This window comes from Nomascus leucogenys, chromosome 6 (genome assembly GCF_006542625.1).
Source record: "Nomascus leucogenys isolate Asia chromosome 6, Asia_NLE_v1, whole genome shotgun sequence".
Taxonomy (NCBI): Eukaryota; Metazoa; Chordata; class Mammalia; order Primates; family Hylobatidae; genus Nomascus; species Nomascus leucogenys.
In genome coordinates this window covers 103,153,540-103,179,209 of record NC_044386.1, presented here as the reverse complement: position 1 = coordinate 103,179,209, position 25,670 = coordinate 103,153,540, and the positions used below count along the sequence as shown (strand labels likewise).

The 25,670-nt window shown below is 44.8% G+C and overlaps 1 protein-coding gene across 1 annotated transcript in view; it reads right to left on the bottom strand.

The window, feature by feature from the left end:
- HOMER2 (homer scaffold protein 2) overlaps window positions 1–25,670 on the bottom strand; it is a 98,893-nt gene that overhangs the window by 14,167 nt on the left and 59,056 nt on the right. Inside the window, exons 2-4 of the mRNA XM_030814938.1 lie at window positions 23,815–23,971; window positions 12,078–12,209; window positions 972–1,064 (exon numbers count right to left, since the gene is read on the bottom strand). Of these exons, the coding sequence (XP_030670798.1) occupies window positions 972–1,064; window positions 12,078–12,209; window positions 23,815–23,971 (382 nt within the window). The remainder of the gene's footprint in view (window positions 1–971; window positions 1,065–12,077; window positions 12,210–23,814; window positions 23,972–25,670) is intronic.

Genomic DNA, 25,670 nt, shown 5'->3' with positions numbered 1-25,670 from the left:
CCCGGGCTTCCCTGGCCCAGCTATTCTCTCCTTCATAGCCCCCTCGACAATCTTTCTGCCCTCAGTCCCTCCCTGCCTGCCTTACCATCTGCAAGCAAGCCGACCCTTTCAGGTGAAATCCAAATCAATAGGCACAACACACTTCCAACGTCCACCAACTACTCAAGAATAATTAAACAAATAGCCAATAAATAATAAATTACCCAGTAATGAAGAATTATAGGTCTTCACAGTATCTCCAAGCACATCCCCACACCTCCCACAGCATGCCTTAGCCGCCACCAGGCAGACTCCTGGCTATCTTGCTAGTACATCACACTTACTGCTGGCCCTAAGTCTTCTCTCCTGAAGTCTCCCTTTCCCTGGCTTTCTACATATAACCCTGTCACTAGGTCAAGACTTCCCCCACCACCACATATACTAATCTAGACATCAGGAAAGTGGGTGTGTTGATTTCAGGTCAAAATAGGTCCTTTTCAGTCAATCATCACACTTTAGACAGATTATTCAATTCCTGGCCAAGCCAGATCTCCTCTGTTAAGACAGAGCTGTTGGAATAACATCTTCTACCTGACCTCTGTTAAAACCGGAGATGAACCCAAGGGCTGTCTGACATCAAGTCTCTCTCTTGTGGGCACAAGGTACCCTACATAGAAACTCACCTCCCAGCACAGCCAGGAGACATGCTGCCTCGCCACTGGCATTTAAACAGTGACCACAGAATGTCTCTCTGGGGCCAGGATGTGCATTAACTCGAATCTCATCAACCATTTTCTGTCAGAAATACAGTACCACATCCTAAAAAATTCAAGAGTCTCATAAAAACATGTCACTGTGATCAGGCTAATAGTTGAAAAAGCCTTCAAAATGACCTATTGTCAAAATTCCCTATTTCTGGCCAGAAGTGACAAGGAACAAAGAGTCCCTATCACCAACCCCACTGGGATTTACTTCATAGACAAATGTCTTACTTGGGAATGATTACTTGAGGTCTCGATTTTCTCCTGCGTCTTGTCTTTGGCTATCTTGGCAGCTTCTTTCACCTCCTGGAATTTCTCTGCAAACTGAACATGAAGAATAGTTATTAAGGCTTTTATTAACCTCACTCATGGCTGGTATTCAGAACCCACCTTTATTTATTTTGCATCCATTTTAGGCCCATACATTCTGTATAAATCCAGGAGAATTTTATTTGCTATTACATGAATATAAGGATGTATATTCCAGTAAACAGCACTGGGCAAGGTCAGTTCTGAACCCATATCTAAGCTACTGAAGCTAGTTTGATGATGATGTATTAAAAACAAACTAATACAAAAATAGCAAATGAAATTTGGCTATACCACAAAAGAAATCCACGGAAAACTTCATAATCCATACCGAAAAGATCCAAAACCTCTTAGTGTCATTTTTTTCTAGATGAATACTGAGTATTTAGGAGTGAAATGTCTTGATGCTTACAGTTTAAAGTACTTCAAAAACAATAAAAGAGATGAAGAAATGTGGTAAAATGTTAACAACTGTTAAATCTAGGTGATGTGTATATGGATGTTGGTTATACTATGCCCTCTACTTTTTATTAATATCTTAATAGTTCCATAATAAAACAATTCTTCAAGTCCTGGGACAATCATATCACTCACTAGCTTATCGTCACTGACAAGGTGGCCAATTTTAATTAGAAAATTCATCGTTTGAACAGAGAATAGCCTGTGATAATGCTGGTATGTATTACAAAGTAAGAGCTAAATATAGTTGCAGACAAAACAAACAAAAACTATCAAGTTGCAAGGCTACCAACAATTCTGCAGGTTTTATTGAGAACTCACTTCTCAGCACAGGCTATACTCTGAGTATCTTCACAATGCCGACAACAGTGGTCTACTTTAGGAAACCTTGCCAGATAACAGATGTAGGTGAACCTAGCATGCTAGGGTAAGCAGTAAAGGTCAGTCTTTCTGTTCTGGCCTGTGTTGCAGGCCCTGTCAATAAAGCCACAGCTGGGGAGGCTTCATATTTAACTATTGCAATGCTGGCAGAGGAAAATCACATTACCTGTTGCTTAAAACACGAGGTCCAGCAGGGATGAACAAAGCCTCCCTCACCTTTTCTTTTTGGGGACCTCTTAAGGAAAAACATCATTATCATGAACTCCTGTGTGGCAGGGTCCACATCTTTCCTCTTTGCACCCTCCTCCCACACCTGGCAGAAAGCAGGGACAGTACAAATAAGTTTGTTCAGTGAATAAACAAGTTCTAGGCTTGCACAGCCCTGTTCACTTTAGGAAAAAAAATCATGTAAAAGACTTGGTTCCTGTCTTCAAAGGAGCTCCAAGTCTACCTAACAAAAAGATTTTGTTTATACTCAAACACGTGAGAATCAAAAAGAAAATTTCAGACAGTAAGCTTAAAATATAATGAGATAGGATAAGCCCTATGATATGGTTTAGCTGTGTCCCCAAGCTTTGGCAGGATCCCCATGCTGTGTGCAGTCTACAGACTTGGTGATCTGCATCCCAGCTCCTCCAGCTGTGACTAGGAGGGGCCAAGGGACAGCTCGGGCCATGGCTTCTAAGGGTGCAAGCCCAAAGCCTTGGCAGCTTCCACATGGTGTTGGGCCTGCAGGTACACAGAAGTCAAGAATTGAGGTTTGGGAATCTCTGCCTAGATTTCAGAGGATGTATGGAAATGTCCAGATGTCCAGGCAGAAGTTTGCTACAGGGGTGGGGCTCTCATGGAGAACTCTGCTAGGGCAGTGCAGAAGGGACATGTGGGGTCGAAGCCCTCCACAGAGTTCCCACTGGGGCACTGTCTAGTGGAGCTGTGAGAAGAGGGCCACCGTCTTCCAGACCCCAGAATGGTAGATCAACCAACAGTTTGCACCGTGTGCCTGGATAAAGCCACAGACATTCAATGCCAGCCCATGAAAGCAGCCAGGAGGGAGGCTGTACCCTGCAAAGCCACAGAGGCAGAGCTGCCCAAGACCATGGGAGCCCATCTCTTGCATCAGTGTGACCTAGATGTGAGACATGGAGTAAAAGATCATTTGGAACTTTAAGATTTGACTGCCCTGCTGGATTTTGGACTTGCATGGGGTCTGTAGCCCCTTTGTTTTGGTCAATTTCTCCCATTTGGAATAGGTGTATTTACCCAATGCCTCTACCCCCATTGTACTTAGGAAGTAACTTTATTTTTTATTTTACTGGCTCATAGGCAGAGGGACTTGCCTTGTCTCAGATGAGACTGGACTGTGGACTTTTGAGTTAATGCTGAAATGAGTTAAGACCTTGGGAGACTGTTGGGAAGCCATGACTGGTTTTGAAATGTGATGACATGAGATTTGGGAGGGGATGGAAAGATATGGTTTGGCTCTGTGTCCCCACCCAAATCTCATCTTGAATTGTAACTCCCACAATTCCCACATGTCATGGGAAGAACCTGGTGGGAGGTAACCGAATCATCAGGGCGGGTCTCTCCTGTGCTGTTCATATGATAGTGAGTAAGTCTCAGGAGATCTGATGGTTTTAAAAACGAGTTTCCCCACATAAGCTCTCTTCTCTCATCTGCCATGTGAGACATGCTTTTCACCTTCCACCATGATTGTGAGGCCTTCCCAGCCACGTGGAACTGTAAGTCCAATAAGCCTGTTTCTTTTGTAAATTGCCCAGTCTTGAGTATATCTTCATCAGCAGTGTGAAAATGGACTAATATACCCTATCGGATACATTTTAAATAAATAATCATTTTTAAAGGTGTGGTATTAGTAGATGCATGATGGAACAGAATAAACAGGTGAGAAATGGGCCTCACCTTTTATATAAAAAATTAGCTTATGACTAAGGGGGAAACAGAAATTAATGAGGAAGATTATTCAACATATAACTGAGATAACTTTGGTAGATTGAGGGAAATGAATTTAAATCCCACAAACCTGTAGCATGATAAATTACTGATGAGTTAAAGGGGCAAGAAAAAGAAAATCAGACTTCAAAAAATCAGGATGCTTCTGAAGAAAAAAAAATTCTGGATGCAAACAGAACTGAGCATGTATCAAGCTTCTGCTTGAGAGGTGGGTGGATAATTTTCTAAAGTTGGAAGAAATTTCTTAAAACCCACAAAAGTGACAGACTTCACTACACAATAATTTAAAGCTTTTGAATATAAAAGGAAAAAAAAACTAAACAAGAAGGGAAACAACAGCCTTGGGAAAATATCTATAGCTAAGCTAGTACAACAGAAAAAGGGCTATTTTCTTTAGTATGGCAAGAGTTTGTACAAACTGAAAAGTATGAAAAGCCCAGTAGATAAATGGCAAAATTCAGGAATAAAAAATGCAATAACAACTTACGGAAAACACCATTCAGCCTTGTTGGAAATGTAAATCAAAATAATGAGGTACCATTGTTTGCCTGTGAAATGAGCAAGCCCTAAAGACAATTAGATTCCCTGTGCTGGCAAGATATTTCTGGTAGCGTTGTGTATTGGTGCAGCCCCACTGAGAAACTATTTGGAAATATGTCTTGTTAGTGAAAAAAAACATTCATACCTACTGACCCAGTGATACTGCTTCCAGGAAACTATTCTGCAAAAGTAATTGAGAATATGGGGGAAAAAAAGGCCCTCAATACCAAGATGTTAATTCCAGCATTGTCTACAAATATGGAACACTGGAAACAACCCAGTGGGCCCTAGGAGAATGACAGAGAGAAACTTCCTCTCAAAGCCTCCAACTAGCAGAAGAAAAGTGCCAGTCATGAGAGCCGCCTAGTAATTGTCCTTTGGTGAAAAATCGCCTCCCTCCAAGTCTTGCATTTTCTAATATTTCCCCCTTATTCTTAAAAAATATATATATATGCTTGTAAATTTGGAAAATACAATTTAGAAAAAAATATTTTTTTCATATGATTGTTGGCTGCATGTATGTCTTCTTCTGAAAAGTGTCTGTTCATGGCCTTTGCTCACTTTTTAATGGTTTAATTATTGTTGTTGTAAACTTAAGTTCCTTATAGATGCTGGTTATTAGACCTTTGCCAGATGCACAGTTTGCAAAAATGTTCTCCCATTCTGTAGGTTGTCTGTTTATTCTTTTGATAGTCTCTTTTGCTGTACAGAAGCTCTTTAGGTTAATTAGATCCCATTTGTCACTTATAAGTAGGAGCTAAATGTTGAGAACACATGGACATATAGAGAGAAACAACACACACAGAGGCCTATTGGAGAGTAGAGGGTGAGAGGAGGGAGATGATCTGGAAAAATATATATTTTTAAACTTTTAAGTTACATAAGTTATATATATAACTTATTTATAATATATATGAGATTATATATATATATATATATATTTTTTTTTTTTTTTTTTTTTTTTCCTTTTCAGACTGAATCTTGCTCTATCGCCCATGCTGGAGTACAGTGGTACAATCTTGGCTCACTGCAACATCCACGTCCTGGGCTCAGGTGATTCTCCTGCCTCAGCCTCCTACTGAGTAGCTGGGATTACAGGCATGTGCCACCACGCCCAGCTAATTTTGTATTTTTAGTAGAGACGGGGCTTCACCATGTTGGCCAGGCTAGTCTCAAACTCCTGACCTCAGGTGATTCGCCTGTCTCGGCCTCCCAAAGTGCTAGGATTACAGGCATGAGCTACCGTGCCCAACTATATATATATATTTAGACCTACGGTCCCACTGAGGTAGGAGGCAGGACTCAACTCTGGACCAGACGGAAGACTGGTTAATGGGCTCACCAGAGCCATGACAGTTTACTCATTCCCTGGCAATGACCTACAAGTTACCACACTTTTTTTGGAAATGTCTGGATAACCTGCCCCTTAATTTGCAAGTAATTAAAAGTAGGTATAAGTGCGACCACAGAACTGCCCCATAGCTGCTCCTCTCGACACACTGCCTACAGGGTAGCCCTGCTCTGCAGGAGCAGCCACAGAGCTATAACACTGCCACCTCAATAAAGCTGTTTTCTTCTACCACCAACTCACCCCACAATTCCCTCCTGGGCAAAGCCAAGAACCTTCCCAGTTGGAGCCCCAATTTATGAGCTCCCCTGCCCTGCAACACCATCATCCAAGATAAGAACAAACCACATAATCTTCTGATATTTTTCTGTCTGTATATATGCATTCATCACCTACATTTCTTTTAAAATAGATTATAGATCTCATTTTATGGCCTCTTTTGAAATAAACAATATGATATTAATACTTCCATGCAATTATATGATCTTCTACTAAACATCTTTTTTTTTTTTTTTTTTTTTTTTTTTTGAGACAGAGTCTCACTCTGTCACCCAGGCTGGAGTGTAGTGGTGTGATCTTGCTCACTGCAACCTCTACCTCCCGGGTTCAAGTGATTATCCTGTTGCAGCCTCCCGAGTAGCTGGGATTACAGGTGCCTGCCACCACACCTGGCTAATTTTTGTATTTTTAGTGGAGACAGGGTTTCACAATGTTGGCCAGGCTGGTCTCGAACTCCTGACCTCAGGTGATCCACCCTCCTGGGCCTCCCAAAATGCTCAGATTACAGGCGTAAGCCATCACGCCCAGCCTCTATTACACATCTTGATCGCTACATATTACCCTGAAGGATACACTGCAGTTTAACCAATTTCCTACTACTGGATGTTAGGGCTTTTAAATTTTTTTTCTGTTATAAATGACGCTGCAATCTTTGGACTGATATCCTTATACTCAGTTACAATTGTTTCCTTCAAATAGATTCTTGTCAATGAAATCCACGGATCAAAGGATATTCAAATTGCAAAGGTTTTAAAAATGTATTGCAAAATTCTCACATCTTCATTAAGGTCATTTTTTGGTACTTATGAAAATTGTGGTAATAATTTTAAACAAAATCATTATCATGATAGAAAATGAAACCATTACTGTTTGATTTCATTTGTGGCTTCTTTTGGCCTTAGCCATTGAAGACCTGAGGCAAACACTACTATTTGTTTATTCAAAATCTGTTTCTTTTCCCGTGGCTTAACAGAATCTCAAGTTTTTCTAGAGCAGGAAATTTCCTAGGTGCTAGAGAATGAAAGCTAGTCTAACCCAGTCATGGAAATCCGTTTCCCTGGTTTTTGGTGGGGTAGGGGAATGGGCTAGGGAGCCAGCATTGATAATGGGGCCCAAGAAGTCTGCCGGAGGGGGGGGTTGCTGTGGTACCAGCCTCTTCCTCCTCCCTCTTGCCAAGAATGCAGGTGTGATGGGTAGAGCTTGAGAAGCCATCTTATCACCACAAAGGAAAGGCCAATAAAAGAAAAAAGAAACAAATGAAATCCATGCAGATCGTCAGACCCAACATCATGGAGCCACTGTACCAGCAACCACCTGCCTCAGGACTTCTCCTTCACGTGAGAAGAAATTATCCCATGTATTTAAGCACTGTGATGAGGTTACCTGTTACTTGCAGCCAAAAGCATTCTACCTAAAACATGTCAAAATAATTATTAATATCCTCCATTTTAAAAATTAGCTGTTAAATCAGGACCCAGAAAGGGAGGAGATAAAACAATGTTCTTACAACGATACTGAGTGAATAAAGTGACTATATGGGGACAGATTTGAATTACACATGAAATCACCGAAATGGGTCAAAAGCAAATGCCATGCATGTATCTGCATTTGGCCAGATCAACCACAGTGCACTGGCAACGCCATCCTAGGTCGCTCCCCCTTAAGGGCAGAATGTGTTTCCTTCTGTCTGTAACGAATAAGATGGAACCAAACTTAGAACAGTGACAACTCAAGGTCAAATGCCAGAAAGAAACTAAACTTTAACCACTGGCTCCTTCTTACATTTGTTCCTCCTTCTGTCTCCTTTCATAAGCTCTTCTCTTATCAGCACATGCAAGTCCCTTTTCAATTTCCTTCAGTAGGCTGGGGTTTTATGTCCTCTCCAGTGGGTGGACAGACGAGTCCCAGTTTACTTCTGAGAAAACACAGCTTCTACTATTTTTGGACAGCCTATCTAAAGAGCAGGAAATTGCCCTGTAATAATACTTTTTGGACTGTGGTTGGGAAATAGTCCTTATAATGGAGCAGTTAAGACCAAGGCATCTATTTTCTTTCTGGGGGGTAGAGAGGGAAGTATGTATAAAGTGTTCTTAGATGAAAATGTCCACACTGGTGTTCCTTTCTCTAGCCTAGTTATAGTGCTTGATTACCATTCCCCTACAGGGCTGTGGGTGGCTGTTCTGGGAAGTCAGGAATACTCAGCCTGGCTGTCCCCTCAGCACACGCCTTGGGAGCCCTCGAGGCCAAGTTCCTCTGTGCTAGCTGTCACTTGTTGAGACGGCCAGACTCACTTCATGATAATTTATCAGTGTGTGGTTAATCATTTCCTTCAGAGAGCAGGGGAAGAAGTTGATTTGAAACATTTGGACAAAGGGGTTATCTGAGGGCTTCTTTGACAAGTCTTTGTGACGATGGAGGTTGTGGGCACAGAGCAGAACTCCAGCACTGCACCAGAGGCTGAGTGGCTTGGGAGGATGGTACACTCCTCCTTAATGATAGGACATTTTCTTCTGTCTGGGAAAAATTAGAGGTGGCCATCCCTGGAAGCCGGCACAGCTCAAGGTCTCTTCAGTTCTCAGAGAGGCACAGAGCATTTAACTTGGACAATGTGTTCTGGTTTTCGTGGTGAGTTCTCCCTGCTGTCGATTCTTTTCATAGAAACCTTCCCCCTTTCTACCTAGCTGTTTGGGTTCCTTTAAAGATTGAAGAAATTGTTCCAGGCAGCTGTGAGTGATTCTCTCAAACCATCCTTGGGTTCCGGGAAGAACTTCCAGCCCTGGGAGGGATCAGGAGCACATGACCAGGACGGGCCTGCCAGGGACCATGTCTTGGACAGAAGCGCCCAAGCCTATTTGCCTGCATAGGAGGCAGGTGTGGGAAGGGGCCACTCGGCTGAGGGGAAGGGAGTTCCCAACACACCCTTCCTCACCAAGCACCACACTTCAGGAGGGAAAGATGTACACCCTCATTACCCCCTCAGACAGAGGTTCCAGCTAATTATTCTTTCAACAAGTCACCATCACATTTGCTTCTGCTTTAAACAAATTCTCTCTGCTCCTCACAGCACCTGTTCCTGTTCCTCTTCCCCGTTTCAGAAAACGGCCTCACCACCCTCCATCCCTCATCACCCCAGAATCTCTTCTTTCTCTTCTGTTCACCCCAGTTTTGCCAATATTTGTGCGTTGGTATTTTTAAAAATTTCTCCCAACTCTTAACCCTTCATCAGTTCTACCCTGGACTAAAACAATCTAATCTGACTTGCTGCCAGAAAAAATTCTACCTAAAATGCAAATCTGAGCATTTCCTTCTGGTCTTAAAATCCTTCTCAGGCCATAGGAAAAAGTCCAGAAGCTCTGGCATGACCAATAAAGCCTTCCAAGGCTGGACCTTAGCAGCCTTACCCACCCCAAAAATCCTGGACACTCCATCAACAGTGAACTCTCCACAGCTTCCCTCCACACCTCACAGCGCCACGACTTCCCTCCAGCTGTCCTGTTGTCGGGCAGACGATGGAAAAGGGAAATCCTCCCTGTGGGCAAACCCTGAACATCTCATGGTGCCACATGCACAGCAGAGGTGTCCTGGATTTGACATCTTAGCAGGAATGGTTAAGGGCCTAGCTGCGTGAGGAGGAACCAGGAAGAAAGAAGGTGACAAAGAGGTTTCAGAAACAGCAACATCAATGGGTCCAAATGGAACCAGAGCCTGAAAATACTCACGTTCCATTTGCATGCTCTTCAGAGGCCTCTACAGCAAAAGAGAGTATTTCAAACTAGGTGGCAGGAAGGGCTGTTCTATGGATACCCAGTCATTCACTTTCTCCAGGCAGCCTGGTACTTGCTCAAAAGACTTAAGGACACACTGGCCATGGTGCCAGGGGGAAAGGCACCAAATGGCCTTCAAAATACATACTCCTGCTCTCCACGGCCACCCTGACTCCTGGCCCTGCTGAGCATCCTACTGCCAACACAGTGACCCACACCAAGCATCACACCTCTAGGCACCAGCCAGCTCCCTGGTGAAGGCTGATTCCATTGGGCCCCTTCTTCCAGGGGAAGAGTGATTTATCATCACCAGAATAGACACTGTGGACTGCCATGCCTCTGCTAGCCCTATCAGCCAACGATTTACCCAATACTTTCTATCCCACGTGACACTGCTTCACACCAAGTGAGGCTGCAGAGAACTCACTTCTCTGCATATGAAGTGAAGCAAGAGTCTGATTGCCATAGGATTCTCAGCTCCTCCCAGGTACCATATCAGCCAGAAGCGGCAGGCCTTGCAGAACTGTGCTGCACTTGTGCCTGCTGAACGTCCAGGATCACAGCACACAAGCCCAGGAACTGAGGGATTGTGGACGGAGAGGACGTCTCCCATAACTATCTCCAATGACCTGCCCTCGAGATTTTTGCTTTTTGTCCATGTTTCCAGGCCCTGGTGATCTGGAGGTTTTAGCACCGAGGAAAGAATGCTTCTGTGAGACGGCGGCACAAGGATGGATACTCAGAGTGCCTCCAGGCCGTTTTGGGCTTCTCAGGCTTCTAAGGAAACAGAGTCCTCGTGGAAGTACCTTGGGATGCAGAGCAGGACAGTCTGTGGGGTATCCCCACCGGGGCGCTCATTTGTGACTGGGTATGGGATGGCCAGATCTGTGCGCTGGGGACCTCCTTAGAAGTGTGTGTACACACACATATGTGAGTATACATACACATACACACACACTGGACAAAGGAAGGGGACAAGTTAGCAGGCCCCTGCTGTGGGAGGCTTCCTGACTCACCCTGATTTCCCCCTCTTTGAAAACTGTCTTCAATACACACAAGTAACCCAAGCAGTCAAGTCTGTTCTAGGCAACTCTGTCAATTCCCCAAGAATCTGGAAATCTGTGAAGCCCTGGAACAAGGGCCACATCTCTGCATCCTCAGTGCTGAGGATGGTGTCAGCAGAGCAGAGGCTGGGTCAGCACTTGTCCAGCCAGTCAGTCAGATGTTCACAGCAAGGGTCTAGAGAAAAACAATTCTTAGAGCCAAGCTGCCGGAAGCAAGTCTGGCTCTGGCCCTTCCCTGGATTTGCAACTCTCCCCTGCACTCCTTGACAGACTCCAACATTCTTCCAATAAATTTCTTTGACTTGTAAACTAGTCAGTCTTACCTTAAACCAAAATATTCTCAATACTTACAAAGGGCTCTTCTACCACCCTAAAAGGAAATGTAGTCTCTAAAACAGGCTCTCAGCCCCTTTAAACTGCTGAGTAAGGCCTCTCAGAGGCAATCAGTTTATTCCCTCAGTTCTTGAGGTTCTCCAAGTCTGTGGTCAGCCATGATTTGCTCCTCAACACCTTTCTAACCAGCCATGGAGTTTGTCCCAGGCCCCTTGGAGAAGTGACTTGGAGCTATGAATCCTCTCCCTAGAAAAAAAGTAACATACACACACCACTGTGTGGCATTTTAAGGCACGTGGCAGTCCGAGCTAAGAGCTTCCATTATGCATCATCTTACTCCCCAAGAGCTCCAACCACAGAGTCACTGATGTTGATGGCTGACAAAGTGTGCCTTACTTCAAAAGGGGTAACATGCTTATTTCATCAAGATGCATTCTTGGCAGCAGGAACACAGTCTCTTCCTTGGAAGTCCTATAGTAACAACCCTCCGATAACTGTCCCTCACACAGGAAGGTCACCTAATCCTCAGAGTCCTGAAAACCCAATGGATCTGGTTTTGGCACACAAGCCAGTGCTCAGTCTGTGCGCTGATACCGCCGGGCACAGGGAGCAGTGGCTGACACCCGGAGGGGAGGATGGACTGGCCACACTGCAACTTCAGGCCCCAAAGCAGCATTTGTTAGATACAAATTTCCCTTCCCCAGATGACTTCAGTGAACCTGGTATTTCAAAAGGGCCTCTGCTTTGGCGGCCCCGTGATGCCAGGAGGAGTGAAACCAAAGACCAGAAAGGAATCCTGCTCACCAAGGGCACATCCCTTGGCGGGCAATCACTGATGAGAATGGCATCTGATGCGGGACTTACTGCACTGTGGATAGGACCACGTTACCTTTGTCAGCTGCTGCTCAGAGGAAAACCCCAAACCAAACACCGTGTTGGCTCTGCTGTCGGCCCACTGCCCAAACTTCTGTGACGTTTTGGTGAAGGTCATATTCGGTGTGATGGTGCTGTTTATGATCACCTGCAGAAAAACAGCCCGAAGAGTGAAAATTTAAACGTTGAATGAGACAAAGTCATTCCTTAGAAAGTCTTCTGTTGGCAAAGCCAGTGCTTCAAGCCTGCATCCCCTGCCCTGTTAAATTTGGTCCCGAATTCTCCTGGAACAACCCATGCTGAGTCAGATACACAACCATGAAAAGGGGCAACTTCAGAGACTTAGCAGTCAGTCTAAAATAAGATCTTACACATTATCCGTGGGAGAAAGTCTCTCCTAAACAAAGAATAGTTCCCCGAACTGCTATTTATTTCCCCAAAGCTGCCACGCATCAGAGTGCCCTTAATGGCTAGCCATGTCCCACATTCTCAGAAGAACTGCACTATGTCGCTTTATGAGTCACCTGGAGCCCCAGTGTCCAACTCAAACAATTGAAAATCTCTATAACCAATTGAGGCCTTCCTGTTGGGAAGGAGCAGGTACAGTCCAATTAGGATAATTTGTGGAGGGTTAATTGACAAAGAAACTAATTATACAGATGCGAGTGGGGTACAGGGAATCTGTAAGGATGGTGCAGCAGCCTGGTGCTAGCTGTCACCACTCCTTGGCCTAAAAGAATGAGTGGATGGAGAGGCTACAGACCCTGGGAGGGGGAGGGGTCACATAAAGCAAGCTACCTTGAAAAGAGAGGTTACCTTCTGTTGGGGGACACAGCACATGGCGACCTCACAGGAGTGGGGAACTGGGGGAGCAAACACCCTCGCCTCTCTCCCTTTGATCTCCACTTGCCATTGGATAAACCCAGCTAGAAGCCAGAGGGCTTGGGAGCCCACTGATGTCTGCAAGTTAGCCCCTCAGGGACCAGAGCAGTGTCAAGAAGGGTAGAGGATGAATCTGAGGTGGAAGGGTAAGAAGATAATATCTAGCACATAGTACATTTATTCATTCAAACATTTATTGAACATTTACTATACACCAGACATTCTGCTAATCAAAGATGCAAAGATGAATGAGTCAAGGTTCCTGGTCTTTCAATGGCAAGTAGGAAGAGGGCAAAGACATCAAACAATTGATAAGGGTTATAAAATATCAACAATGGCTTACTCAGTAGAAATCACTGGAAGCCCTAAGACTCTAAGAAACACTCAGGAAAAATACTTTTGGAAATAAAGGATTACTGGGCGTCTATGTAAGGGCAGGGTAGCAATAACCACTGGCTGCTTCCCCATCAGATGATCTGAACAGGGAATAAGAGCAATCTAAGTAAATATTCTAAAGAGTGAACCTACCAGCAATTTTACTTACTAAGGTTGTTTATTCTCAATGGTCAACTCAGAACACTTTCCTTGTAACTGATAAAACAGAGAAGAGAAAAAAGTTTGAATGGCATAGGGCTTGCTTTCTGTGGTAGGAAACTGGTCTGCTAAAGGACAGACCTTCCAGATACAAACCCTTGCCTTAACTAAAGGGATCTAGACGGTAAGTGACAGCTGTCAGTAGTAACAGAAGTATCATTGCTATTGCTAGATCTACATTTATCTATCAGACTATTGAGTCTGCTGATAAGCCACTGGCTCAAGAGAAAATCTTAGCTTAGCTGGTAAAATAATTTTTAGAACACTAACAACAGCAATTACTATTTGTTGAACACTTATTGAGTGCCTCATTTATATTAGTTCACTTAAACCTTACAAGGAGCCTATGCATATGACTATTCCTTCGTTTCACAGAAGTAACTGAGATTTGGGAAAGTTTTTTTGTTTGTTTGATTTTTTTGAGATGGAGTCTTGCTCTGTCACCCAGGTTGGAGTATAATGGCATGATCAAGGCTCACTGCAACCTCCGCCTCCTAGGTTCAAGCGATTCTCCTGCCTCAGTCTCCTGAGTAGCTGGGATTACAGGCGCCCGCCACCACGCCCGGCTATTTTTTGTATTTTTAGTAGAGAAGGGGCTACATCATGTTGGCCAGGCTGGTCTCAAACTCCTGACCTCAGGTGATCTGCCCACCTTGGCCTCCCAAAGTGCTGAGATTACAGGTGTGAGCCACCGCGCCTGGCCGACATTTGGGAAAGGTTAAACTAACTTGCTTAAGGTAACACATTAAAGCTGGCCAGTAGGAGACTCTAGAGATAAAAACCCAGTTGTCTGACTCCAAGACTTGTCCTGTAAACTTCTATATCATGTTGCTTCTCATTTTATACACGATGAAGGAAACAGACATTACTGCCCCTCTTCTTTTCCCCATCTATGAAGTACTGATGTTCATGTGCTACGGTCCAGCTGACTTTTCCTTTCTTTACAATAACCCTTCCATAATGCCAATGTCCATGTGAGTTAGGACATTTTACCAAATGTTTTCCATCTGGAAAACTGAATGCAATATGAGAAGTCAAGAGATCTGCCTACTGTCACTGGACACTATCGAGAGATGGGGTCAGGGAAGCAGGGCGTGGAAAATGCAGATCTAAACTACTGGCAAGTGTAGGGGAAAGCTATGGGACCTTGGAGGGTGGGGGGATTCTGGCTCAGCCCCAAGCAGGGCAGATGTGGTGGAACCAAGGCAGACCTAAGGAAGGTGTGTGGCTGGGAGCTGGATCAGGATGGATCATGTGACCCCAGAAAGCCAACCCTGGTCATCTTTCAATTACCAGAATCCTGGGAGGACAAAGCAATGACTACATCCACTCAGAAACAGGATTCATTTTAAATCTTGCTGCTACCTCACTGCAGGCCTATGCCCCCTAGGTCAGTCACCACACCCCAAGTCCCCTTGAAAGGCAGTGGAAAGAGGCTGGCCAGAGTATAGGACATGGCTCTTAAGCTCACCCCAAACAGGCTGTCCCAGAGACAGTCAAGCTGGAATAACAATGGTGACACCCTCTGCTATTTCTTTAAAACTTAGTTTCTAGGGCACTTTTTCACAGTCTTTAATCCCCATTTTTTTCAGATGGTGAAACTGAGGCTTAACAAGGTGAAGGGACCTGTTCAAGGTCACAAAACTAATAAGTGGCTAAAAAGAATATAATGTATGTCTCACTTACAAAGCAACAACGGACTGATTTCAAGAGCTAAGTCTATTTACGACGGCTGGAGGTTCATTCAGCTTCTTAAATCTGTAGACTCATCAGTTTTTAGAAAATTCTCATTCTCTCCATGAATATTGCTTCCGCTCTATTCTCTCTCCTTGCTTCTACTTCTGGGACTCCAATTACAGACATGCTAGGCCTTTCATTTTTCTTTGAGATAGGGTCTTGCTCTGTTGCCCAGGCTAGAGTGAAGTGGCACAAACATGGCTCACTGCAGCCTCCACCTCCTGGGCTAAAATGATCCTCCCGTCTCAGCCTCCCATGTAGCTGGGATTACAGGTGTGCACCACCATGCCCAGCTAATTTTTGTATTTTTTGTACAGATGGGGTTTCGCCATGTTGCCCTGGCTGGTCTCAAACTCCTGGGCTCAACCAATCCATCTGCCTCAGCCTTCTGAAATGCTGGGATTATAGACAGAAGCCACCATGCTGGCCATGCCTGATATTTTTTACACTCATCAATTATTTTTCCCTGATTCTTGGTTCTCTCTGATTCTATTTGGGTATTTTCTATTAATCTGCTTGCCAGGTCACTAATCCTGGCCACTGATGTCTCCAATCTGCTGTTAAATCTATCCATTGTTATCTTAATTTCAGACATTGTTATTTTTTAGTTCTAGAATGTCCATTTGGCTCTTTCAAAAAAAATTCTAAGACTCTGGGAGTATTCTCCTTCCTTTCACCTATTTTGTCCGTTTTCCCTCTGTTTCCTTGAATATATTAATCATAGTTTGCAGGCTCATGCCTGTAATCCCAGCACTTTGGGAGGCAAAGGCAGATGGATTGCTCGAGCCCAGGAGTTCAAGACCAGCCTGGACAACATGGCAAAACCCCATCTCGACTAAAAATACAAAAATTAGCAGGGCATGGTGGTGTGCACCTATAGTCCCAGCTACTCAGGGGGCTGAGGCAGGAGGATCACCTGGGGCTTGGGAGGTCAAGGCTGCAGTGAGCCGTGATCACGCCACTGTACTCCAGCCTGGGTGACAAAAGTGAGACCCTACCTCTAAGAAAAAAGAAAGAAAGAAAATAAAGAAATCATAGTTTGCAATAGCATTGTCTTAAAAAAATGCGCATACCTTAATTTTAAAATATTTTATTGCTAAAAAATGCTAAGGACCTCTGAACCTTCAGCAAATTGTAATCTTTTTGCTGATGGAGGGACTTGTGTCGATCCTGATGGTTGCTGACTGATCAGGGTGGTGGTTGCTGAAGGGTGGAGTCATTGTGTCAATGTCTTAAAATAAAACAATATTGCTGCATTGGTTGATTTTTCCTTTCACAAAAGATTTCTCTGTAGCATGCAATGCTGCTTGACAGCATTTTACCTACAGTAGAGCTTGCAAAAACAATGTCCACTACCAACAGAATAGATAAACACACTGTAGTATTTCCATACAATGAAATACTAATCCAGCAGGAAAATTAACCAAGGCTAACCAAATTGATCAGCATGGATGAATCACAAAAATTTAACTTTAAAAATTTAAATTTAAAAAAAAGGAAGTTACAAAAGAACACATACATTATGAGTCTCTAGTATGATTCTATTCGTATAAAGGTCAAAAACAGGTAAAACTGAGTAACAGGCCGGGCACGGTGGCTCATGCTTGTAATCCCAGCACTTTGGGAGGCCGAGGCGGGTGGATCACGAGGTCACGAGATCGAGACCACGGTGAAACCCCGTCTTTACTAAAAATACAAAAAAAAAATTAGCCAGGCGTGGTTGCAGGCGCCTGTAGTCCCAGCTACTCAGGAGGCAGAGGCAGGAGAATGGCGTGAACCCAGGAGGCGGAGCTTGCAGTGAGCAGAGATCGCGCCACTGCACTCCAGCCTGAGTGACAGAGCGAGACTCCGTCTTAAAAAAAAAAAAAAAAAAAAACAAAACAAAACGGAATAACAGCTTATTTAGGGCAGGGGTCAGCAATCTATAACCCTCAGGCCAAGTCTAGCCTATGGCCTATTTTTGTAATTAAAGTTTTATTGGAAGAGAGCCATGCCCATTCATTTACATATTGGTCTATGGCTGTTTTCTGGCTACAAAAGAGTCAAATATCTGCAGCAGAGACTGTACGACCTGAATAAAAAACTTTTTAAAAAATTACTCTCTGACCCTTAGAGAAAAAGTTTGCCAACTTCTGGATTAGCGATATATACACATGTGGCAAAACTATGCAGAAAAGCAAGGGAATGCTTACTACAATCTTAACAGAGAGTGGTGATCTCTTGAGGAGTGGATGGGAGAGCATCTCATTAGGGAAAGGCCCATTGAAGGACTTCTGAAGTATTAATGAAAGATGTACTTCCACTGGGTGGTGGGTACATATGGGTTTGCTTTATTATTAGACATTGAATGGTACCTATTAATACCAATGGTTAAAAATAAAGTCTACAAACCCATAACAAACTTGTCAGGGAGGCTAATCTTCAGAGTGGGCAGAGGCTTATGAAAACAGCAGGTAGTACCATTCCTGCCCATGGAGACACTGGAAAATTGTGTTAGGGACGGAGGAGGTGGCTGGACCTGTGGGTTCTGGCATCAGAGGAGATGCAAGACTTGAGTAAACTGAGGGATGAGAAGTAAAGGGGTCACCGGGCGGAGACTGTCATCTGGTGGAAGAAAAGAAGAGGCCCAGGGCAGAAGGCTGACTTAAGGAAGCAACCAAGGAAGAGCAGGTGAAGGAGTTGGCAGTACACCTGCCACAGGTGGCCAGGAACCAAGGAAGAATTCAGCCCTGGGAGCCAAGGGTGAGCGTGTGAAGGATGAGGGCACAGCTGAGTGCCCTCAATGCAGCAGAATGACTTAGCAGAATGAGAACTGTTTCCCCCTGGAGAGAGGGGAGAACGGATCTGGGGGAAGGAACCAAAGCCCAGAAGAGAGAAGCGGCTGTGCTAAAGCACCCCAGGCATAAGCTTCATACGGGCTCCTATCTCTGTGTACACCTTCTTTTTGCATGAGTCATCTCTACAACTTTCACAGAGAAAGAAGCCACCCTAGTAAAAGGCCCAGTCCTGCAGATCGGTGGGACCAAGTTGTCACAAAATGCACAAAACACACGTAATCAAGAGCTGCTTGGAAGCAGCAAAATGCTAAGCTCCTCCTGTCTCTAGTCTCACCTGCTCTGGATTTCAGAGGAAGCTGCTCATGAAACAGGCAGGGGGAGACAGGCCCATCAGATTCCCTTCATGAAAAGTCTTTCCCAAATCCAGGAAGATGAAGTTGGATGAACCTGGGATTTTTCCACAAGAGACTGGGACTGAGTTACAGCAATACAAAGACATGTTGCCTGCTCCAAGAGTAGTTATTAACAGGTGCTTTTTAAAAATTTAAAACAACAACAACAAATCACAGACAGCGAAGAAAAGAAACATTCACTGAAAACCCACTGTGTGCTTGCAACCTTCCTTATGCTTGCTCCCTTAACAGAAGGTGCTCTATATTTATTCAAAGGAGTGAATTCTAATGATGAGTGGACGAGCAGAGCCTGAATGTGTTCCTGAAAGTAATTTTACATTCCCAAAAGAAAATACCAAATAAGTCAGAGTTTTGGATGCTGGTATCCTCCGAACCATCACGATCAGGCAGCACTCACAACACAACAGGTGTGGCTAAATATTTGTAGAATAGATGACCTCTAAGGTCTCTTCCAATACAGGTTTCTGTGATCCTATAAATAACTGAGAACCAAGGGCAGCAGAGTCATCCAGAGCTCCCAGGAGAAGCACCTGCTTCAGGCAAGTCTTGTCCACAGGCAGGCAGTTTCGCATAAGGATGGCAGTGATTAACTCAGTCTGCAAAGAGTGCCAACAGCACAATGAAATCAAGTGCTGTGATGGCTCAATTAACCAATGCTCTGAAAATGGAGTTTCTTTATAATGGAGTTGGCCATTCTGCCTAAAAACTCACCATAAATGACATGCCTATTGGCATGTGCCACATGGTTTATAGTAGTGTTCGGAGAAGCTGGGAGTGGGGAGATGCCCTCATGTGGCTCCCATCTGTCCAGTGTCTATAAACAGGGACAACCCAAGGTTTGGATCCTTGGGTCCCCCCTTGGCAGTGACCCTTCCCCTGCCTGCTGTCCTTCTGTGGACACAGTATACCTGCCACAGGCCTGGAGAGAAGGTGGCCAGGCCTGAGCTCATCATCCACTCATCCCCCCACCCCCTTCTATGGCGTTGCCCACCCTGGCTTGGTGCTGGAACTCCAATGATGAGCCAGGCATGGCTGCCATCCTCAAAGACCTCATAGTCTCCTGGCAGCCCCAACACTGACATGGATCCACATAATCCCCTAGAGCTTGGGCAATGCTGAGGCAACACACTGAAGTTTTCCCACTCACTCATGTCTTTAGACAACAGCTGGAACTGACACATGAAATATTGTCCCAGGGAAGAAGGAAATGTCTTCATGTTTTAAGAATAAAGAACAGGTCTGAATACAGATCTTCCTGTGATGAGTAGCACCAACTGCTTCCAGAGGGAGGAGAGGCTGTCCATGCATCCCTCCCCAGGTAGAGCGTGACACATGCTTGGACAGGGCAGAGGAGCTGGCTGTGCCTAGCATGGAATGACAGCTGCTAAAGCTGCTGGCCACAGCTTTCCTTCTCAAGGAGCCTGTGCTCTTTGGCTGCCCACAGTTTATGCAGAAGCTGAATCTGATGTGGCCTTTGCTCAGAATGACCTCTGAGTCCATTTTACACCAGCCACTTCTTACTGAAACACATCCACTCCTTCCCTGGGGAGGAGTGGAGGCGGCTTCCCCTTCTAGCCCACAACAGCCTCCTGCTTTGAGAGGGCGGATGGCCCAGAAGTACCACTCAGAAGCTCAAAGTAATAAACTTGATGTGGCCCAGCCAACAGAGAGAGGCAGGACTCAGGCACTAGACCTGCCCAAGGTCACAGAGATGCAGACCATGAGCTAAGACACAGCCCCAAAAGCTAAACGCATCTGACCACCTGTCATCATGGTTCAGATCAACATTTGGGATCAAAGGCCTAAAACAAAGTGGGGCTGACCCAGTGTGGTAGAACACAATGAGGACATCAGAAAGTGTTCATATTCCCCCAGCCCAGGTGCATCCACGCCTAAGTGGTCTGCCTGAGGTGCCACGACATGCATGAGGCCTGGGATGTGCGGCTGGGCAGGGAGCAGGGCTCCAGGCTTGGGTAGCCAGTGAACATGGAACCAGAATAGATGCTCAGGAATAAGAACAGAAGTGGAACCAGGCCAACTGAACAGAGATGGGGGTGAGGGTGGGCAAGGGCAACAGACAAGAGCCCATAAGGAGAAGGCACTGGCATCAGCACAGATGCCCAGCAGTCAGCTCAACACACTGCACCTGATTCCAGTCTGCAGCCAGCAGGCGATCCATCTGGAGTATTCAGGCAGGATCGAGACTGGGCTCAGGGAGATGAGGACCTTAGTGATGGGTGGGGAAGGGGCAAGCTGCGGGGCACCAGGCAGCAGCAACAGTTGCTATCACTCTAGGGTTCTCTCTCCATGCCCACCTGACTTGTGGAGCAGCTGAAGGCACAGGGTCTGATCTAGACCTGGGCTGCTGGGTTTACAGGTTGCTGCCTGCCGGGTCGAGAGAGGGCCCAGCAGGGCTGAGTTTGCATTGGGACCACTTTCCAGTGCAGTGTGGTCAGGTTCTCCAAACAGGATACGTGCTCCCATCCCCAATCCCTGAATGCCAACTATAGTAATTAAAAAACTGAGGTCCATCCCTACTCCCCACTTCCTGGGGCCTTCTGTTCCCTCATGAGAGGCTTCCTTTTGCAGAACGAGGCTCTGTCATGGATCTCTGGTGCCACAGCACTAAGGCAGGAACATGCGGTGGCGGCAGGGCGTGGTGGCTCACACCTGTAATCCCAGCACTTTGGGAGGCTGAGGGGTAGATCACTTCAGGCCAGGAGTTTGAGACCAGCCTGCCCGACATGGCAAAACCTGTCTCTATTAAAAATACATAAATTATCCAGGCATAGTGGTGGGTACCTGTAATCCCACCTACTTGGATGGCTGAGGTGGGAGAATCACTTGATCCTGGGAGGTGGAGGCTGCAGTGAGCTGAGATCGTGCCACTGCACTCCAGCCTAGGCGACAAAGTTAGACTCTGTCTCAAAAAAAAAAAAAAAAAAAAAAAAAAAAAAAAAACAAAAAAAACAAAACAAAACCAGGTGACTGGGCACCATAGAAAGGGTAGTCCAAGATCCTCTGGCTGGCTTTGAGTTCCAGCAGCACCCCATGGCCTAGGTTTTGGATTCCCAGCCTGTAAGTGAGTCTATAGCTTGACCCCATGGCCTAGATTTTTGGATTCCCAGCCTGTAAGCGAGTCTATAGCTTGATGACTCCCCCACACTGAGCCTGGACTAGCGCTGTGCCACAGCCAGGGGCTTAGCCCACCCTCCCACACCCATCTGATTTCTCATAACTGTCATATTTGGCTCGAACCCCACCACATTGTCCAGCCTTCAGGAACTGCAGAGCCATAACGACACAGTGGCTGACACTTTGACAAATTACTAAAAGCTCAGCTAATAGGACTAAAGCACTTGCTCTAAGAAAGTCATTTTATCTATATTTAAGCCCGATATATCCTTGGATAACTGAACTGACAAAAGTACAAACCCATCGAAGGATGGCAGATGAACCAACAGAATCTATAGATAAAAGAAAGCAGGTCAGCTTGATTCACCACTGCTGTCAGAACATCCTGGAAAGAGTCCAGGCAATTCCAGCACAGAAGCGCAGAGGAGAGAAGTGGTAATTACAACTGTGGCATCACTATGTCTCTGAGAAGGAAAAAAATAAAGGCACCTTTCAGATGTTCCCCCATCAAACACGAGGTGCCTACCTACTACGTGCCAGGCACTAGCACACTTCCTTACTGCTCACCAGATCCTGGGATGCGCTATCATCCTACTACCATCCTGCTTGCTTAGGCAGAAAGACCAGTTCCTTCATCTCTGAAGTGGAGGGAGATAACACACTACCCGCCTGATATGTGTCAGGAAACTCTCCTCTACCAACCAGGAGAAGCCTGCTGCAACCTGACAAACCAGGAACTGGTGTGCAACTAACTAGGCACCGGCCCCAGCCTACCAAGCCTCCCCAGACGCATGAACCTGGGCCAGGTCATTACCTCTCCTTAGACCTCAGCTGTAAAATGAGGACTTCTGGGGTCCCTTCCTGAGGAAGAAGGGCTGTGGCAACTGGAAAGGACAGCAAGAGGATACCAGGGTCAAGCCACCTTTATCTGCAGTTGCCAAAGTGCAGAGAAAGGGCACAAAGCAGTCACTTAGAGAACATGGGCTGAAGTGCCCTGATCTCCTGAAGAGATCAGGAGGCACCAGCAGGCTCTCGTGCCTTCCCTGGGAGAGCTTCCCTGGAGGCTTCCCCATGCCTTCTGCTTGTGGAGTGCAGGGAGAAGCCTCTACCCAGGGCCCATTCTATTGCCCAGCCCCCAACTCCCCTGCTTCCTGTTGCATAGGAAGGCTGACCTAGAGGCAGAAGTCAGACTAGACTGCAGGTGGGAGATGGGGCAGCTACTGCAGGGGTCCAGGCGAAACTGTGATAGGACAAGAGTTACGGTCTTAAAACAGCAGGCACGAGTGGGTGACACTTCAAAGGCAGATTCACTTGACAAACTTAAAGAGGAAGGACTCTGTTTCGCTTTATTAGCCCGAATGATTGGGGAATAAAAATGGAGAGGTGGTTTAGAGGACAAAAAGGGGAATTCAGCTTTAGATACACTGAATTCCAGGTGGCAGCAGATAATCCACGTAAAAAATGTACAGCAGGATGAAGACAGAAAGACCATAAACCAGCAGGTCTATTTTTTTTTTTTTTTTTAAAAAGACTTAGTGCTACTTCTGCTGGTATCCTTTCTTAATTCTATTGCCATGATAATGTGGCAAAAATATCATGGGAGACAGAATAACAAAAATATATATGTATTTCAAGAAATACTCCAAAACCACTTAATAAAATTCAACTCCTATGCCTAATAACACCAAAACCCGACTAGACAGAATACCCAATGCCAGCAAGGGTGCAATAACAGACACTCTCATACAGGCTGGAAGAACGAACCCTTCTGGAAAACAACCTGGCAATATGCGTCAAGAGCCATAAAGTGTTAATATCTTGCCCCATAATATTCTAGGAATCTATCCTAAGGACTATTCAAAAGAAAGCAATGGTATGTGAACAATTGAGGATATTTGGTACATGAAGATGCTCATTATCTATAATAGCAAAACATTGGAAGCCACTTAAATATCCAACCACAGGGGGGAAATTAAGAGCATTATAGGCTGTCGGTAGAATTATTATACAGGCATTAAAATGTTAGTTATGAAGACAATGGTAACAGAGAAATCTTTTTCTTCCCCATTTACCATAAGTTTAAATGAAAAAAGAACAGAATATGTTACACAGACATTATAACAGTAACTTATGTGTTAAGATGGCAGGATTTTGGGTGCATCTTGGATGAAAAATAAGCAACTAAGAGTGTTAAAATCAGCTGAGGGGGTGGTACCTTGGCTCCGTCCACACTGATGATCCGATAGCTGTTCCTTGTGACATCATAGAAGTAGGAAACAGTGACCGCCTGCTTGCTCGCAGGCATCCAGTTCTTCTTGGTGTTGGGGTCAATCTGGAAGACATGCGCTCGGGTGGTGAAGATGGGCTGTTCTCTGCAATAAGAGAGTGGGCGTGTGAGTTGAGAGAACATGACTTAATGTATAATTTATGATTTCTAGGCCACCTACTGCCCCAAAAGATTTTAAATAGCTTATAGGGAAACATACATATGCATGAAGACAATTAAAATAAAAGCAAAGAGAGAAGAAAAAAAGAGACACCAGTGAGTAGTTTTTGCAAACCACATTCCACTTAGCTGTTATCCCCTAAGACTGCAGGGCAATTGGTGCAATGAACAATTTGCTTAAAAGGCAACTCCTTGTTCAGTGTTTTTGAATCCCTGTCAAGTGTCCTATACTTTTTCTGACATCCTCTTGTCATTTTTAGGATTTTGGAACCAATTCATTTTTTAGAATTTTGTGACAAATTTTAGGGGATTCTGCAACAATTTTAGGATTTTCCAATCCATTTGCAGCTTAATGTTATATTTCTATTAAGTACTTCTCAAATTTGCAGTAATTTATGAATGATATAATTTTATCTTTTTTTTTTTTTGGATATGGAGTCTCACTCTGTTGCCCAGGCTGGAGCGCAGTGGCATGATCTCGGCTCACTGCAATCTCCGCCTCCTGGGTTCAAGCGATTCTCCTGCCTCAGCCTCCTGAGTAGCTGGGATTACAGGCGTGAGCCACTGCACTTGGCTAATTTTTGTATTTATAGTAGAGACGGGGTTTCACTATGTTGGCCAGGCTGGTCTCAAACTCCTGACCTCGTGATCCGCCTGCTTCGGCCTCCCAAAGTGCTAGGATTATAGGTGTGAGCCACCATGCCTGGCTTTTTTTTTTTTTTTTTTTTTAAGAGACAGTGTCTCACTGCTGCCCAGGCTGAAGCGTAGTGATGCAATCATAGCTCACTGCAGCCTGGATCTCCGAGGCTCAAGCAATTCTCCTGTCTCAGCCTCCCAAGCAGCTAGGACTACAGGCATGTGACACCACACTTGGCTAATTTTGCGAGGAGGTGGTGGGTAGAGACAGGGTCTCTCTGTGTTGCCCAGGCTAGTCTTAAACTCCTGATCTCAAGTGATCCTCCCACATTAGCCTCTCAAAGTGCTGGGATATAATCCCAGCATGAGCCATTATAGGGCATGAACCACTGCACCTGGTAATGTGATAGAATTATTTTTTATCTCTGTATCTCTTCAGTCTACTTCTGGAACCATTCAACAACCTGACCAAACCTTCAAATTTGATGTTTCCAACTCATAAACCTTTTGAGTTTTATGTAGAATTCATCAAATCCATCCCTTCTGCTATTCTTGCCTCTATATTGTTGCTTTTTCACTCCACATGCCTAAAGCACTTCATGTGATTCACCAAATTTGCAAATTATCTATGTTTCTTTCTGTTGAGTGGGGAATTAGATTTTGACAATAAGCATTTAGAAATAAGGCAGATGAATAAAAACTGTAATGGATTTCACTGTATTTCGTATTTTAAGCTATCTACTTCCTAAAGTAATGCAAAATGACACAGACTTATCACAAAATATATTTATTTTTGAAGAAAGTATCTTTACACAAACTGGCTCAAAAATCCTTTAAGTGTTCAAAATAAGATACAAATAGAAAAAAAGCCATCAACGTGTAAAAATAGTCCCACTATTGCGGATCACGAGGTCAGGAGATTGAGACCATCCTGGCTAACACGGTGAAACCCCGTCTCTACTAAAAATACAAAAAATTAGCTGGGTGTG